General features: G+C 43.6%; 3 protein-coding genes across 7 annotated transcripts in view; 1 reads left to right on the top strand and 2 right to left on the bottom strand.

Moving 5' to 3' along the window:
* The first annotated feature begins 1,702 nt into the window (after positions 1 to 1,702).
* On the top strand, positions 1,703 to 4,076 carry fzd8 (frizzled class receptor 8). Its single transcript, XM_004080890.4, has one exon. It carries the CDS (start codon positions 1,981 to 1,983, stop codon positions 3,754 to 3,756), a length of 1,776 nt encoding a protein of 591 aa, XP_004080938.1. The 5' UTR covers positions 1,703 to 1,980; the 3' UTR covers positions 3,757 to 4,076.
* A 7,021-nt stretch (positions 4,077 to 11,097) lies between these two features.
* Positions 11,098 to 13,456, bottom strand: gjd4 (gap junction protein delta 4). The gene is made up of 2 exons (XM_023950429.1): positions 13,393 to 13,456; positions 11,098 to 12,242 (listed from the first exon to the last, which is right to left on the bottom strand). The coding sequence occupies exons 1-2, from the start codon at positions 13,454 to 13,456 to the stop codon at positions 11,098 to 11,100; spliced, it is 1,209 nt and encodes a 402-aa protein (XP_023806197.1).
* Positions 13,457 to 15,711: 2,255 nt separating this feature from the next.
* Positions 15,712 to 18,508, bottom strand: part of ccny (cyclin Y) — a 34,378-nt gene continuing 31,581 nt past the window's right edge. For 4 of the 5 annotated variants that reach the window (XM_011488728.3, XM_011488729.3, XM_004080889.4 and 1 more), the window contains one exon: positions 15,712 to 17,824. In XM_011488728.3, coding sequence (XP_011487030.1) covers positions 17,708 to 17,824 — 117 coding nt within the window. In that variant the 3' untranslated portion in view covers positions 15,712 to 17,707. The remainder of the gene's footprint in view (positions 17,825 to 18,508) is intronic. The other variant, XM_020712415.2, reaches the window with a different exon arrangement.

The raw sequence follows: 18,508 nt of genomic DNA, 5'->3' as shown, positions 1-18,508 counted from the left end.
TAAATGTGCGTTTGTGTGAGCAGGCAGGCGTGTCCGAGTCTGAGGAAACAAAATGCCTTTTGAGAAACCTCTTGTTAGTGAAACGGAGATCAGGTTTCCAACAGATGTGGGGAGGTTTTTTTGTTTTTTTTCCATGCCAGAGGCTGCAGGATCTGCTTTATGAGGCAACAATAGAGTGTTAATTACACATTTCCTAAATGTATTCAATACAACCTTTATTTTTGGGACTGTGAAGATAAAGTTAGGTTTTTGTTTTTTGATTTATTTTGGGCTGCAGTAATTAACAACATTAGGAAAACAATAAAAAAGTTTTAGAAAATTAAAATAAACAAACCAATAAAAATAATGTTAAAAAAAGACCCATTTGACCGAGTGGGTTCTTCAGGGTTACATTTATGGGATTAAAACAAAAAAAACTTTTATTTTGGTGCCTTATATGTCCTGGTCACCCTATAAAATGTACAAAAATCTCTCAAAAGGAGGGGTGATTTCTACATAACTTGTATTTAAGCTAATTGAAAGAATAAAGGTAAGAAATCCTTATGAATGTCTTCTTATGTGTGATTCTCTAGTGGATAAGGTCTTTAAAGGTTATAATATTCTAAATAAACTCACCATAATTCACATTTTACCCTAACCTGTTCAAGGTGTACCTATTCCCAATTGTGTATAGGCTCCAGCAGCCCCGTGACCCAAAAGCATTTAACAGGTTCTGAAGAAGAGTGGACATTTTGATAGCCTGCATCATTTGCTTGTTATTTTTTTCTTCTGCATGAGAAAATCCCCTACAGACCCCTGACTGATTTGTTGATTAATTGATCTGGTTTCACCTGTTGTCTTAATTAAAATAAAGTATTTCTTCCTTCTTCTTTTCATCGAGAAAATGAAGTCACCCGGATAAATGCTAAATTTAAAGAAACGACAAAAAAAGTGGGACAGCTGTTTGAATCTGAGCTTTCTGTATTCAAACATTTCAATAAGTTCCTAGAAATAAGAAAGTTTGTGCATCTCAGTTTTTGTGTGCAGGGGGGGGGGGTGCATTTGTCTGTGCGTTTGTGTGTGCACGTGCATATGTCTATGTGTGTTTTTTTTTCATGTGTCTGCATTTGCCACTGGTTTAAAGTCACATCCCCGCAGAGATTTTAATCACTGTTAGGCGGGCGGGCGCGCGCTGATATAAGAAGCTCTGCTTCCGCGCGCGCTCCCGGGCACTTTGCACCACGCAATTACGCCCCCCGCGGCGCGCGATACAGGCGCTAAACGAAACATTAGCGCCTCATTTAAAACATAAAAACCGCGCTCCGTGACGACGGACGGCTCCCCTGCGCGGCCTTATCTGCGCAAATTAACCCAATTTACGCAACCGGGGGCCGACTGATCCATCAATGGAGCCAAAAGAAGCCATGTTACACTTAATATTGATGCAGAAAAGTTCATTCCTTATTGATTGCAATAGGAAAAATATTCAGAGAGAACATTATCTTTAAATGTTTGAGTTTGATTTGTGAATCCGACCCTAAAAAGTGACAATTGTTGGAGTGTTTTAAATAAATTTGTAAATGTTTTGGAGCAGACACTGAGTGCTGTGTACAGTAAGCATTGAGTGAAAAGGACAAGCCCCGCCCCTGCTACTCTCTGATTGGAGAAGCGGCTCCGGGGGTGTCTCCTTCCAGCCTCCAGCGTATATGAGCGCCTCCACCACCGTCAGGGGGCTGATTTGTATGGGAACCGGGACTGGGGGAGGGACGGCTGCATGTAGCTGCTTTGGGACGTTTTTTGCGCGGATAAAACGAGGCTCCTGTGGTTCCGTGCGCAGCGTTAGAACCGCTCGCTGAAGCCGAATCCTCCTTTTATTTTTTCAAGCCCTCTCTGCATCCTCGCTCCTCCTCCTCAGCTGAGAGTAAACACGGCATGCACGTTGCGTGCAACTCCGTGGAGGATCGGGAAAAGATGGTGCGCAGCGTGTAGCCGCGGATTTCTATGCGCCACAGCAGCAGCGGAGGGAGGAACGACATGGACATGTTTGGGATTTACCTCCTCCTCTCCATCGCTCTCCTTCCCCGCTCCAGCTGTACCACAGCCAAGGAGATCACCTGCCAGGGAATCGCCGTGCCTCTGTGCAAGGGCATCGGCTACAACTACACCTACATGCCCAACCAGTTCAACCACGATACGCAGGACGAGGCGGGCCTGGAAGTGCACCAGTTCTGGCCCCTGGTTGAGATCCAGTGCTCTCCAGACTTGAAGTTCTTCCTGTGCAGCATGTACACCCCGATCTGCCTGGAGGACTACAAGAAGCCCCTGCCGCCGTGCCGGAGCGTGTGCGAGAGAGCGCGCGCCGGCTGCGCGCCGCTCATGAGGCAGTACGGGTTCCCGTGGCCGGACAGGATGAGGTGCGACCTGCTGCCCGTGCAGGGCAACCCGGACACTCTGTGCATGGACTACAACCGAAACGACTCCACCACGGCGTCACCCGTGCTGTCCAAACCCACCAACCACCCCGGGAGGAGCCCGAAAAGCAAACCCGGGAGAGCCGGTGCGCCGGGAAAGTACAAGCCGCCTGCCGCGCCGTGCGAGCCCGGATGTCGGTGTCTGGAGCCCATGGTGGCGGTGACCACGGAGCGCCACCCGCTTTACAACCGGGTGAAGACCGGGCAGGTCACCAACTGCGCTATGCCGTGCCACAACCCCTACTTTACGCACGACGAGCGCGCCTTCACTGCGTTTTGGATCGGACTGTGGTCCGTCCTGTGCTTCGTGTCCACCTTCGCCACGGTCGCCACGTTCCTCATCGACATGGAGCGCTTCAAGTACCCGGAGAGGCCCATCATCTTCCTGTCCGCCTGTTACATGTTCGTGTCCGTGGGCTACATCGTCAGGCTGATCGCTGGACACGAGAAAGTGGCGTGCAACCGTGACTTTGATGTGGAGCACATCCACTACGAGACCACCGGTCCCGCGCTGTGCACCATCGTCTTCCTCCTCATCTACTTCTTCGGCATGGCCAGCTCCATCTGGTGGGTCATCCTGTCACTCACCTGGTTCCTGGCGGCGGGGATGAAGTGGGGCAACGAGGCGATCGCCAGCTACGCGCAGCACTTCCACCTGGCCGCGTGGCTCATCCCGAGCATGAAGTCCATCGCGGTGCTGGCGCTCAGCTCCGTGGACGGGGACTCCGTGGCCGGCATCTGCTACGTGGGGAACCAGAACCTGGACAACCTGCGCGGCTTCGTCCTCGCGCCTCTGGTCATCTATTTATTCATCGGAACCATGTTCCTCCTGGCCGGATTCGTGTCGCTCTTTAGGATCCGCAGCGTCATCAAGCAGGGCGGCACCAAAACCGACAAACTGGAGAAGCTGATGATCCGGATCGGGATTTTCACGGTGCTCTACACCGTCCCGGCCACCGTCATTGTGGCGTGTTACTTTTACGAGCAGCACAACCGGCAGGATTGGGAGATGACGCACAACTGCTCCAGCTGCCTAATGGAGCGCGAGCGCGCGCGCAGCGGGCCGGACTACGCCGTCTTCATGCTCAAGTACTTCATGTGCCTTCTGGTGGGCATCACGTCCGGAGTGTGGATCTGGTCCGGGAAGACCCTGGACTCGTGGAGGACTTTCTGCACGCGCTGCTGCTGGGGCAGCAAGGGCACCGGCGGCTCCATGTACAGCGACGCCAGCACCGGGCTGACGTGGAGGTCGGGCACGGCCAGCTCCGTGTCCTGCCGCAAACAGATGCCCCTGTCACAGGTCTGATCCCCCATCCAATTCAAGCCGAAGTGTGGACTAGTCCTCTCCTTATATTGTGTTACATAGTTATCACAGTCAAACTCATATTTACAATGAGCGGGACCTGAATTTTGAACACAATATAAGCGTTAAATTAAGCCTTAAAGCCCTCCACCTGTGTTTTTTTATTTTACATGTATTTATATAAAATTTCTGTATAAAAATGTACATTTGTGTATAAAAGAAAACTTTATAAGATATTGTATATTTGTACAAAGTGTAGATTGCCTCTTTTTGGTGACAAAGCAGCCTCTATTTTGACAATAAAACACGCAGTTTCCCATGCAGGACTGGTCCATCTTCTTCTCCGAGGCCCGCTTGTTTTCAAAAACGCCAGCAGAAAGCAGTAATTAGAGGCAAGGGGTTGAGCTGGAGCATCTCCCATAATTGTTTGGAGGCCTCTTCACATGCTTGCTGAAGCCTGCTTTCTTGATTTAGTCAAAAAAAAAGGAGGAGGGGGGGTATAAATGCAAGGAAGGGGCTCTTTTCATCTGCAGAAACTTTGATCTTCTCTTTTTTTTTATAACAGCCTGTAGAATAAAGGTGGTGTGTAGTTGGAGTGTCTGATGTGCCAAGGTTCCCCTCTAAATGTCCCCATTTGGACGCTTTGATGGACGTCCCGCCATTGAGACAGAAAAAGAGCTTTGGAATACTCTTCCAATGAAAGGGGAGGGGGGACGTCAGAGGAGAAATCTGCCAGAGCTCCTGCATCCTGGGGTTTTTTTTTCCTTCTCCCATCGTCCAGGGTCTGAATTGAAACATCTCCCCAAGGCTCAAGCCGTGTCAGTGAGTGCAGGGGGAGGGAGGATGGTGGGGTGGACTTGACGTGAATGATGCTGAAATGGCAATAAAGCCCCACAGGTGGTCTGTTCACATGATCTCACATCCTAGAGGGGGGTAGCCCTTAATCTAGCCTCCTCTTTTTTGTCGCTACAAATGTTTCTGCTTTGGTCCCCAATTAACCCGATGCGCCAGCGTGAGGTGATACACTGTAACCCAGCGTGGACGGGCCTTTGGTTCGTGGCTGAATGCATGACGGTGGAGCCTTTGAGTCCTTTGGAGCAGCTAAAGCATGCATCTCCTGATGCATTGTTTACATCAAGCAGTGACAAGTATGCCTTGGAACATTTTAAATGCATATTTGCTGATATTTTCCTCCTGTGGCCTCCTGTTTTTTTGCAGAAATAAGTCAAGGATGCTATGTGTTAGTGGGAAACTAACACACAGCTCCCTCTAGTGGTAAAATACGAGCAGCACAGCTTAAAAGAATATTACTGAGATGCAAAAAAACAGAATCCAGAGTAAGACTGAGTTTTAGGACCAGTTTACAAAAGAAAATGTAATTACGATTTCTTTTGTCGTAAATTTACGAGAAACAAGGTCATGACTGTTAAATTACGAGATTTTAAGTTGTAAATTTACGACTTAAAATCTCGTAAATTTATGAGAAAACAGTCATATATTAACGAGAAAAAACACCAACGTTATCCGTTTATCGGAGCCCAGCTTGATTTTTTTGATTTGATTTGATTTGATTTGAAATGGTTTATTTCAAGCAATCAAATAGAAATAGCTTGAAGATGAAATTTGTGGAGCCTTTTGTGAAACTTTATTCCCGGATCTGTTTAAAATACAAACAGATTCCAAACATTTTGACGACTCAAAATCAGATTATTTTCAGTGGAGCCGTCTTTCTGGGGTTCTGTGTCGGTAAAGCGGCGTTTAATATGTAAAATAAGGAGCTCAGAGGCCCGTTTGGGTGTAGAGGACCGCTGCAGCCTTTATTCTCCTTTTCATTCACACAACCTGAAGTTCATTTGTCACCCTACGTCATGAACCTGTCATCCAAACACCAATACAGACGTAAACAGTTCCATACGCCCCCTCCTCCAGATGAAACGTCCCGTTTCAACATAAAACAATAAAGATGAATGAAAATAGCCACTTGCTGCTCTGCATGCTCACCTCCACTTTAATCTTGTAAAATTACAAGTTTTTTTTCTCTCATAAATAACTTTCTTTGGTGGCCCTAAAACTCCGTCGTATCCAGAGAAATATTTTGATAAGACTGCAGGAAAATTCCAAACATAAATAATTTTGAGCCTAAAATGCATTTGGTGCAACAGTTTATTAATAGTAATGGTTCTGAGACAGTTGAGTTTATCAACTCGGTGGAACCGCTAGGGCGCCATCTTGAACAAATGGCGCCCTAGCGGTAACCACAAAAGGCTTTTCAAGAAGTTTTATCAACTGCTCCATGCCCAAAACATTATTATGTTTTTAAATCACAATAAAATCATTCTTCAATTATTTTTCTGTTCAAGGTGACACAAAGTCTCGTGGAGTCCCGGATTAAAAATGTATGTTGGAAATCAGCGACACAGGGGTTAAAACTAAGGCAATATGTTGTCCATTTTGTTTTATGGTGATCAAAACAACAATAATAAGGAAGACAAGCAAAAAAGATATACATAAAAAAGAAAGCAAACTTTGTTTGGATGATTAATTGTGACTTAATATGCAAAAGTAAAAGAACTATATAGATCTCCATATATATGCATCCACGCACACATGTAATTGATTACATTGTAATTGCTCTGAATCATTTATCGACGTATGTGTACTTATGGACACAATACATGACACACTGACTCCATTAGATGGGAAGTTTGTAAAAAAAAAAAAAAAAAAAAGTGGAATTATTTGCTTGTAAAGGAATGGGAGGAAGTGAATTTCTAAAATCCCATCCCCAATATTATTTACCAAACTATTATTTTACATATTTACTATAATCCGTTTCATAACTTTTAATCAGAGATTCTAACTTCAAACCACTTCCAGAATCTGGCAGGACTTTAATGATGAAAATGATGAGGTTTGTCAAAATGTTTATGCTGCATCAAATGGTTTGGCTGTTTTGTGTTTGTGTGATACTTGCATATCTCCAAACCATATCATTTTGGTATCTACAGAGGACATTTAGGGCTTTTCAATGTGAAGGGCCTGTGGGAAATGCAGTTTTTGGTAGATTAAAAAAAAGTTAAAATTGTAATGAAAAATATAATAATTTTTTCCTCCATCAAAAAGGTTTGGACTGACGAACATACGTAGATGATTCACCTATTTCTACATCATTCAGCTTCACGATGGCAGTAAGGAGTCACATGACCTGAAAACATCCAAACCGTCCAATCACAGGGCCTCGCTCCACAATTGAATCGTCTTGCTTTCCGATCGGTGTTTCTCCAGGAGGAACACGCCGACTTGCTGCCTATCAAATATTTATGGCTCGTTTGATGAGAGGCTGGCGGAGTGGAGGGGCGTTTGGCGGGGGTTTGGATATTGATTGCTTCAATCCACCAGGCGATGGTTTCCAACATGAAGGGGAGGGGAGGAGGGGTGCTGCAGGAGTTTTATAATTTTAATCTTTTTCTTTTTTTTCCAGCTACAGTTATGAGGGAAAGGTGATCAATAAAAGTCCCAAAGTTTCTATGCTCCTCTTAAATCCATAAAGTATGATGAAGATCGCAGGTTTCTGTGACACGTCCAGGTCTGAGCTGCTGACCCCCCACTGATGATGACTCCCACCTGACTCTGTAAGGCAGCAGATGATGGAAAAAGGACATCATTCATGGTCAAAGGCTGTCTGCTTTATGGTTTCACAACTTAAATATTTTCTTTTTTTTATTTTAGTTTCACCTCAGATATCAACAGGAAATGACATTCAAACCAGAATCTTGCTGTGAGGCAAGAATGCTGACCACTACACCACCGTGCCACCCCTCCTTATCACACTTTTCTAACAGCCAGGCAGCCCTATTAGCAAAATATTAGTAATAAGCCACAGACGTCAAAATGATCAGCCACACGTACACAAAGTTAACAAAAGTAACGTTAAAATTATTAACTCTTTTTTTATTTGGTTTTGCTCTTATTTTGCAAACCAGACATCCTGGTTGTGACAATATTGTAAAATAAAAGCCTGCAGGAAAGGTTTGAGTTTGTAGAATAAATGGGCATTCAGGGCATTGGTTGCCCCCCCCCCCAAATATAAAAGATTATAATCCAAAAAAAATAATAAAAGATGACAACATTCAAACCCAAGCTGCTTCCACTTGTGAGGATGTTGAAGGAATCCCTGTAAGAACATGTTCATCTGCATGGGGTTGGCAACTCAACAGAGAGATCAGTCTGAGCAGGCGGCGCTGCAGCCAGCAGCTCCTGCGGTGCCCCCCCGCTGCTTCCTCCAACCCGAGGAACCCCCCCCCCGCCTCCATACTCACTCAGTCACACAGCAGGACTGGAGCTGAGCTCCTCACCGAAGCTTCCAGGATGCTGCTGTACTCCTAGTTCGGTTTCCACTTGAGGGGTAGATCTTTTGGAAATGCTGGTTCCTCGACATGAACATCTGTTTACTATTGTTGACCAGATCTCAAAGTGGGCGGGGCCCCAAAAATGACAGGTCCTCATCGGTGTCAGAGGAACCGGTGCATGTGACTGCGGCTTTAACGGATGATTTAGAGACCCCAACTCAGCTTTGAAGCCTGTTTTTGGTCTGTGGGAGGAAGCTGGAGAAAACTTTCACGTGCACTAAACGAGCACATGCACACAGATAGGACTCCACTAGGATTTGAACTAGAGCCTTCCAGCTGTGAGGTGAGAGCGCTAACCACTACAACATAGTACCCCTTTAGAAAAAAAAAGAAGAAACAAAAATGTGATTAAACAACTTGTAGCGACAGAATATTAGAAAGTTGGTATTTCTGCGTTCTTAATTCAAAGGCTTTGTAAACATTTTTTAGACCCGACATCCATGGCCTGCTGATAAAACATAAAGAAATATGAATAAACATTGTTCTAAATCTTAACCTCAAAGACCCACTCTGATGAAGATTGTGTTTCTGGTGTTTTTAACACAGTCTTGTGGTATTTTCACATATGGAGGACATACAGTACAGACCAAACATTGGTCTGTACTGTATATAAAGGAAATTAAGCCTTAAAATGACATTCTTGAGTATTCCTTTATTCAAATCATTGTGAAACAGGAGCAGAGGAAAAAGGATAGAAAAAGATTGTTTTTGTTGCGTAGAAAATACTAGGCGTGTTAGAAAAAAATTGTTTTGCTGATCATTTGGCGATACTTGTATCGATTCAAAGTGCTGTCAGGACGATATTTATATACCGTATTTTCCGGACTATAAGTCGCACCGGAGTATAAGTCGCACCAGCCCAAAAATGCATTATAAAGTAGAAAAAAACACAGATAAGTCGCACTGGACTATAAGTCGCATTTTAACTTTCACAACCTTATATGACACAATCATAGCAGACTGGTTATCTAATAATTTCACAGTAATTTTTTCTCAAACGTATTTATTTATTCTTTTCATGAAGCATCATTGGCTAACTAATACTCTGTTTTCATCCTGTATTTGTAGAAACAGTTTTCATTTTTATTGCATTTCTGAATATATGAAATCATTGGAAAATAGAATATTATGTTGTTAGCCTTCAAGATCTTACTGTATAAAAAAGTTTGCTGATTCTCTGAGTCACTTAACATACCTCATACATCAAATTGACCCAGGAACATCATCTCTGTTCCTCACAAATGAACATAACAGGAGGGTTAACAATGTATTTATTTCAATATTTTTCTAATATAAGTCGCTGCGGAGTATAAGTCGCACCCCTTGCCAAACTATGAAAAAAAGTGCGACTTATAGTCCGGAAAATACGGTAATTATTTATGAGTCCTTCCGCGTCTGACTCTTGTTTTCCACTTCAACCTCCTCCTAGTTGGCAGCAGAACACACAGAGCTTCTTTGAGCAGCACCACACCACACAAAACAACAAGCTCTCAATGAGAGGCAGCTTGTGTTGTTGTTATGAGACATGAACTACGTAGTTTTTACTTAAGATGGGTACCGAATTCGAAACTTGAGTTTGATGAATTTGCTTGGGTAAAAGCAACTTATATATGAGATCCAGTTGCAGTGCTTAACATTGTGATCATTAGATAAACTGAATTTTACAGTTTCATTACAATGGAAGACGTATTGAAGTTCAGGTAGAGTTTTTTTCTATGACGCATTTTTTTTAAAGAAAGAAAATGTGTTCCGGTACAATATCGGGATTTGTATCCTATCCCTCCAGTTTGAGGATAGTTTAAATTAAAAAGGAAATTAAAAAAAAAGTTGACTCAAAAATAAATGTATATAATGACAATCAAAACACTTTTATTTCTTCTTCCATTTAATTATTTTTATTAAATTATTATTTCTACTTCTAATAAAAAAAACGATCTGAAGTCTGTGTCTATATTTGAAAAAGTAATTCATCCTGAAAATGATCTGCTTGCAGAGGTCAGTCACCCCAAAAGAGTTTCAGTTTTTGGGTGCATGTCACATACTCCACCACTAGATGGCAGCACAGTTTCACAATGCACTGTTGGAGGAACCACTTCAAAATGTAATACAATGAAATGAAATAAAGCTGGTTTATTTGAATAAAAAAGCTCAAACAATCTATTTCAATCCACCAGATTTGGTGAAAAACACAAACCTGGTAAAAAACAAAAAGGTGAGCCAGTAAGAAGTTTCAACTGAGGATGGTACAGAAAGACGACCAGATGATGAAGGTCAAGAGCTCTCCTCTTCTTCCGAGCCAAACTCCTCAGCGGTGCCGGTATCCGAGATGCTGAGCGTTGATGGAGGTGAATCCACTGAATGGGTCAGCTCTCTCTGCTGCTCTGTCCTCTATTTCTGGTGCAGTCGGGGGGGGGGGGGTTCTTCTAGCCCTGCAAAGCAGTCTCCATAAACACAGAACCCCTCCGGGAGGGTGGGGGGGCATAATTACTCTGTAATCCTGGGGCTTTAGGGCCCTTCACAGTGCCCTTCACCTCTCCAATCGTGGAGGGTAACAGTGACATGACTGCCTTTTGTCTGGGTTTTTTTGGGTAGACCTTCTGACCTGGACCTGGAGGCTATTTGATCCCACTGACCCTTTGCTCTGAGGGAGGGGTATAAAGTAACAGCAATGGGGGGGGGGGGGTTGCTTACCTAGGAGAGGCTAAGACATGCTGCAGGTGGTTGGAGGCGGGTGGGGGGTCAACATGGGAACAAACAGGTGGACTGCACACTTTTAGATTTTAGATCATACTTTGTTCTTGGGGGGGGGGGGGCTGCTAAATGGAGCTGTGGCGTGATGGGAAGAACTGAAGGGTGTGGATTTGTTCGGGCTGGAGTTTCCGACGTTCTTTTCCTTGTGTCTCACACAGATGTAACCCGGACAAAACCCCGTGACTCACACCCACTCGGACTTTTTCTCCTGTCCCTCTTTATCGGTCTGCAGCTCCGCGGTGCTGCCCAGGTCCACCAGCCTGTACTGGGTCAGGGTCCTGGTACTAACAGCAGCAGAAGCCTCCCGAACCGGAGCTGCAGGGGCTCTACAGGCCCCCGTGTCCCGTCTTGGAGGAGGTGGAGGTTTGAGTTTACTGCGCTTGTTGACGCAAATGGACCTCGGTGTGCCTGAGGGCTCCTGGGGACACAGCGCCACCTCACTGCCATTCCTCTCCAAAACATCTTCCTGAAAAACGGAATAGATTTCGTGGTCTGGATGGGAGCAGCAGTCCCGGTGTGACGGTTCCAGACCCAAACCGACAGCTCTTTCTCCGCGTGGGTCCTTAGTGATGCGCCTGCTCTTAAAACCTTCACCAGATTGCTGCTCTGGGTTTTGAAGAACAGCGTCAGCTCCTCCAGCTGAGAGGAAGCAGCGCTCCTCCTCAAATATCTCCTCCAGCACCATCTTCCTCCTGCTCTTCTGCTTCACTGAGCGTTTGACGGCAAAGACAAAGTCCAAAAAGTTGAGAAGGAGACACAGCGCCGCCAGGCCGAGCATGAAGTTCAGCATGACCGTCTTCTCCGTTGGCCTGGAGATGTAGCAGTCCACCTGGGTGGTGCACGGCGCATGGTGGCACAGAAAGCGTCTGGGGACGTGGAACCCAAACAGGTAGTAATGAGCCGCTCCAAACGCTGCTTCCAGCAGCGTCCTGAACAGTAGCTGGAGGATGTAAGCACCAGTGAAGCTCTGCGTCCACGCCGGCTGCTCCACCAGCACCGCCGCCTCGTTCACGCACGCCTTCTTCAGCGGCGCCTTGTGGGTCTTGAGCAGCTGAAAGGCTTTGCCGGACGCTGTCACAGAGATGGCGTTCGCCACCTTATGAACCACGTAGATGACAAAGACCAGGTACGGGACGCACAGGGCCACCAGCTGCACCAGCCAGAAGCGGAAGAGCGAGACGGGGGAGAAAAGGTCGTAGCACACGTTGGCGCAGCCAGGCTGGATGGTGTTACACACGAACCTCTCCTGCTCGTCCTGGTAGAGTGGGTACCCGGCGAAGAGGAGGATGAGGATTCGGAGGAAGACCATCGCAATAAGCCAGAGCTTCCCTAAAAGAAAAAAAGAAAACGCAAAACTATTGTCCCCACTCAAGAATCAAATTCTGGACATCTGGGGGAGGCGCACAGGTAGAGCGGTTGTCCTCTCATGTCAGGTCAGCTGCCAAACACCGGCACCACAACCTATAACCACTAGGAGCAAGATGTGGTTCAGTGTTTTGCCCAAGGGCACTTCAACACCTGAGGGGAACTGAATCTGCAATATTGAATCAGAGTTCAACCACTGCTTCTACCACTGCACCATAGCTGCCCTGCACCAAATGGACAATTTAGAATAATCAATTACCGTACTAGAAGTTTTTAATAAATATACTTGAGTATAAGTATTGTATACTAAAACCCATGTATGTGTAGTGTAAGAAGTATACTAACTGAATATTCCTTAAGACTATAAATGGAACATTTTAAGGTTAGAATGTATAGATAGTATATAAATAGTAAACTTCAAGTATACTGCCTCCCTTTTAGTATAGACTACATATACTTGTAGTACACTTAAATATACTTCTTGTTAGAGGATGAAGCGTGTTTTTAGATCAGTTAAAAGGCAGACCAAATTTTATTAACTATCTGGATCAAATACAACTAAAACGTTTGATCCCCTGCAATCGACAGAAGGAAACATCTACACACAAAAAAGGATAATTGAAATAAATTGTTAAAGAAAAATGGGGCCTGTTACAGAACCCTCAAGGTTCTGTATTTAGTTTCGAGTATAAAAAGGACTTTGTGTGACATCCTTGAAAAGATTTAGCAAATACTGTTTTTCTTGGAGAAAAGAAACACAGACAGCAATTCATCAAAAGCAGCTGAAGCCACTGTGAAGCACGGCAGTGGAAGTGTGATGTTTGGGCTTGTTAGCTCCAAGTCTATATCGCCTAGAAACCTTGTAGTCCTGGAGTTCCCTTTGTTTTAGAGATTTTCAAACTATGAGGTCATTCTAGATAAAGAAAGCCAGGACAGAGTTGAGAGAGGCAACAACAATCCAAAGCCAAACAAATGATTTTCTTTTTTTAAGCAGAAAGTTTTGTGAAGCCCATGGATCGTCATCACAGACATAAGTTCTTATAAAAGAAATTCACAGCAGTGAAAGTTTTGGGAATTTCTTTTGTAATGAAGATTCAGGTGAATAAAGACTTACCCATCAGCGTGATGCTGTGATTGACAGATATGAAGAGGAGCTCAGAGGTGCTTGACTCCACCATGGCTGCCGTGCTCCACAGCCACCTAACTCTCCTGCACTTGGCGTCTTTACGGACGAACCTGTCTGCAAACACCTCGCTCCTTCTCCACCTTCCCCCCCCCCCACCGGAGGATCCCGGTACCTTCCAGCAACAACCCACAGGTGGACAGACGCTCCTGCATGGAGCATGCTCCTTGACGGTTAAATCTACGCCTGAGCAACTTTCATCTGTCTCAAACGCTTCACCTTTTCCTCTGCCCCCCTGCAGACAACTGCCCCCCCCCCCCCCCCCCCCCCCCCCCCAGACAACAGAAGGGGAGCGTGCCCCATTGTGGGTCTATTCTTAACACATTTCCAAACGGACGCCGATGTCCTGGCATTGCAGATATTTCGGTGCCCCCCGGCTCGTCCGTGCTTCCTTTCTTCCAGGAGGAGGAGTGGGGGGGCCACAATCCTTCAGGCTTACTCACTTGAAATGGTTGCATTAGGTTGTCAGACACAATGGCAGGCATTGCTCAGATTGCATGCAGCTCCGTGATAAACTGAGATGTGGGGGATTTACTGCAGAGTTGTCACATGTTGGCATGAAATAACACTGCAGTTAATGATTAACCTGAAGGACGACGGTCAAACTGTCCTTTCACTAAAACCTTGGAATCATGACAGGACATCACACTGAATCAATACTATAAGAAAGAATCAACATTTTTGGTACAGTTCCAAGATTGTTTTTATTTAAGGCAAACAAGTCTAACTTTTTTTGGGGTTGCTGGGAGAAAATTGGAAATAATTTTGAGTTGTGGTAAAGAAATATCCAACCATCAACCAGTTCTACTAAAATAATTAAAATGGAATGTTAAAATGTCAAATAATATAGCTGTTTTGTTAATGGCATATTTAGCTAAATTTAACTACTTTTCAACAGAAAAAAATGTTTAAGTGACAAAAAGGTAATAAAAGTGAAACAAAGTCTGAACTTTTATGGAGAAGCAGCACAATGAAAAATTTTCCTCAATCCTTTTTGAACTTTTGCAGAACCAGTATTTGTGCTGGGTGTGACATGAAATGTTTTAGTCCAACATGTTTAAGCTGCTAACACACACACACGCGCACACACACACACACACACGCACACACACATCCCAATAGGTATGCTCAGCTCAGTTACTCTATAGAGAAGCACAGAGGTGGCAGTATCATAATGTGAAACTCTTCAATGACTCAATCTTTGTGCTTTACTTTAAAGTGAAAGCATAAAGATTTAATCATTTATAATAAACTGTTAATTTGAAGAAAAAAATTAAAACAAACTTAGTTGTTTCTTACTGGGTTTTTACACTGCTTACACCTAAATAAATGCCCCATCTGCCAATTAATAAGAAAACAGCTATTTTGAGAAAAAATAATCATGTTCACTCAGTGACAGACAGACACTGTCACCACTGGGGGCGACAGTGGCTCAGGTGGTTGAGAGGGTTGTCCAATGATCGAAGGGTTGGCGGTTCGATTCCCTGCTCCCACCAGCCAAATGTGGCTCCACTGGTGTGTGAATGTGTATGAATGATCCCGGTGATGGTCAGAGGGGCCGAAGGCGCGAAATGGCAGCCACGCCACAGCTGTGGCTACAACAGTAGCTTACCATCACCAAGTATGAATGAGGAGTGAATGAATAATGGACACACTCTAAGCGCTTTGGGTGTCTTGAAAAGCACAGATAAATCCAATCCATTATTATTATATATGGCTGGCAGTACATGGCACGATGGCAGTATATGTTGTAGCAAAAATCTCAGTAACACCTGAACAACCTTCACATTACAAAACTTTCTCAATGTCCACCTTAAAGTAAAAACTTTTCTCGACTGTGATACTGTATACACTCTAAGTCGCTCTGGAGTATAAGTGGCAGCAGCCAAAAAATGCATAATAGAGATGAAAAAATCCCATCTAAATTACAGTATAAAGTATAAGTTTCACTTTTGGGAGAAAACTGCGAGGCTTTTGAACAACTCAGACAAGCTAGAAATAAGAATGAGCGGCGCATCTTCTTCTGCATTGCTTTCTGTTCCAAACACTCATCCAACAACAGTGCCCTCTAGCGGTTGTTTATGGGAAAATAAATAACATGTCCAAACTATGCAAAAAATATATTTATAACTTATACTCCAAAAAATACTTTAAGTTATTTAAATCATTTTTTAAGCAAAGTGCTTGCTACTACACCCCCCCTCAAATTCAAGTGTTTAAAAAAAAGAATCACATAAAAAAGGAAAAATGTCTGCTTATTTTTTTATAACAAGGTTGAAAATTTAATTGTTGCACATTTTACCAAACATTGCTTTAGAAGAGGAACTGTTGCATGTCGGAAACAAAGAGAAGAACAATTTGGCAAAAGTGAGAACGGAAACTCAAGCAGGAAAAGAAATTTCACAGATGAAGGAAAATATTGTCGAACATGTCAGGATGAGGGGAACAGCAGATCTGTTGTTCACACATGACGTTATCATGATCAAAAGCGGATCAAAGCAAAAAATATACCAACAGTTGGAGGAGGGGGAGCTAAGGGAAGGATTGAAGACTCTATGCAGAGGTAGAGGTCAGTGCACGGGACACATGGAACGCCACACCGTCCTGATCTTCGCTGTCCAGCTTGTGGCATCATGCTCATCTCTGGACCGTACTCTCTCACACGCACTCACACAAACACAATAAATATGCTCATACAATCTCTGTAATCAGCCTCTAAAGACACCCGGGTGGCAGGAAACGGCTCCTTTCTTTTACTTCATTCATCAAAGACTTGGGAAACATTTGGTCCCTCCTTAATTCTTGCAGCTTTTCTTTTTTTAAATGCGGATTTAGGAGTTTTTGGAGAGAAAAAGAAAACATGATGTCAATTCATGGAAATGGAACGATCCAATTAAAAATAAAATCCTGCAGAAATTTGACCTAATTTTAATAAAAAGCTTTCCAGCTGTTAAAAAAATTAAACCGTATTTTTACAATTAGTGATGAAGTAGAGAATCGAGAGTTGATTAAATATTTCTACAAAAAGTTTAATTTCTCTAACTTGCGCCTAATCCAACCAATGCCATCAAAACATTTTACTTTTTTTTATTTTTATAAAAAAACCCTCATTAAGACAATTTAGCTTTTATGCAAGCAGGATACTCAAAATAAAATAAAAAAAAAAAACGTACGCAACACTTGGCTTCTGCTTTTAGGACCACAAACATCTGACAAAGAAGCAACAGGAATAAAGTCACCGGGAAATGGAGGAACGGTTAGCAAATCTTTTAGTCCTTTGAAATCAAAAACTGGGATTTTAGGAAGTGCAAACAAAAAGAAAAGTGGCGTCTCCCTTTGAAATTGAAACGCTTTTCTCCAAACACAATTTATTATGAGAGCACTAAAGTCACAGGTATTTTCTGCCTCCCCCAGTCATAAAATCCAATCTAATATAAATAATCTTAAATCTTTTATCCTTTTTCAGTGGTTTTTTTTTCTTCCAAAGCATATTTCAATCTACAATTCTCCACTGTATTTACACTGTACAAAGAATTTAGAAAAGCTTATACGGGCTCAGTTTGGGAGCCGGGTCAAAGGTCGATCCTCTTCCGCTTCAGGAGAACTTTCCACTCTGTGTCGTTTCCTTTTTGAGCTGGAAGATCCGCATAACAAAAAAAAGGGAAAACTTTTGGGATTATTTCAGGTGTTTTACCGAGCTTATTACAGGCACCACAGGTTGGGACGATGGCAGTGAAGAATGTAAACTCTACAGTATGTCTCAACAACTCTTCTCCCAAATATCAAAGACTGATCAGGCCAGTAGGAGGATGCAGGAATATTGCTTTATCTGCCAGGATATGCGGCTTCATCAATTAGGTGAGTCTAGAAAAAAAGAAAAACAGTGGCGTGTTTTGGCTTAGATGAGGATGCAAAAGAACAAAACACAGAAGAAAGGGAGAACTGAAGAGCGCCTTTAGGCTGTAGTACAAAAATAAAATCAAGTTCGTGTAATGCTTGAACACCCTGGCTGAAATCATAAGGAAGGACACGGCTCCTTCATTCCACGCTTTACTGGGAGAGACTCAGAGAGAACGATGGACGCCTTTGCAGCTTATGTGTTTGTGTTCTGCCTCTCATCTCCAGCAGAACCTGCGTTTTGGTTCGGAGCGGCAGCCGGCCGGACTTCCTTTCTTTCCAGCTTGCAGAGAGGGCGCCGTCACGCTGTCAGCGCTGTGCCAATTGCTCCCCCTGCAGGCGGCCGGTGTTAGGAAATGATGGCTGGACACCAACGCACCACCGTCAGGTTGTCGGCACTCACAGATCGCTTCTTGGCTAGTTTCTTCAAGTCCTTATACTTGTCGTCACACACTCGAGAGATGGCCTAGGAAAAGCAACACAGTTCACAAACCAGATGATGACACATCTACAGCAAAACTGAAAAGGGTTGGATTTTCTTACCCTATTTTCTGCCCTTTAGGGCCTTCAAAGGCTTCATTTTTCTCATAAAAACAACAGTGCGCCTTAAATATGAATGGATTTTTGTTTTTCTTACGTATTGCTAACAAGTTTGGGAGTTAGCGCAGTCGCAGTAATGTTTGTTTTAGTGGTATCCGTCTGGTTTTATGTGTTGCAACCAAGGTTGGGAGTTACAGGTATTGTAAATCTAACGTGTAGCGTATAACAAACAAGTTCTAGAATTATGGTGAACACAGTTAATAAAGTCTGACTTGACGGACGTTTCTCTGACTCTTTTGTCTCGCCAAATGCGCGTCACATAGATGACAACATTTCTAAAATAGACCATTCCTTGACGTGTGCCTTATAATCCGGCACGCCCAATGGTGCAGATAATATGGTACACGTAAAAGTGATTTTTGAAAATCTTTTGTGACACTTTTAAAGGAACTTCTTGAACCAAAACTCTAAAGCAGAAAAGCAATAAACAATTTGTAAAAATAAAAAAACAAAAACTTTGTACTTATTAATTTTGCTGTAGTTACAGCTAAAATGGTTAAAAGGTCACTTTTTTGTGGGCAACAATTAAGTCCCTCTCACCCTAGACGCT

Source organism: Oryzias latipes, chromosome 20 (assembly GCF_002234675.1).
Source record: "Oryzias latipes chromosome 20, ASM223467v1".
NCBI lineage: Eukaryota > Metazoa > Chordata > Actinopteri > Beloniformes > Adrianichthyidae > Oryzias > Oryzias latipes.
Note: the sequence above shows the minus strand (reverse complement) of the source record. Positions and strands in the feature narration are given on the sequence as shown.

What these genes read in the sequence shown, in the direction of transcription:
- fzd8 (XM_004080890.4), top strand. Translation starts at nt 1,981, where the DNA reads ATGCGCCACAGCAGCAGCGGAGGGAGGAACGACATGGACATGTTTGGG.
- gjd4 (XM_023950429.1), bottom strand. Translation starts at nt 13,456, where the DNA reads ATGGTGGAGTCAAGCACCTCTGAGCTCCTCTTCATATCTGTCAATCAC. An exon ending in TCACAGCATCACGCTGATGG is followed by an intron (nt 12,243 to 13,392) that starts GTAAGTCTTTAT and finishes TTTTTCTTTTAG; the next exon opens with GGAAGCTCTGGCTTATTGCG.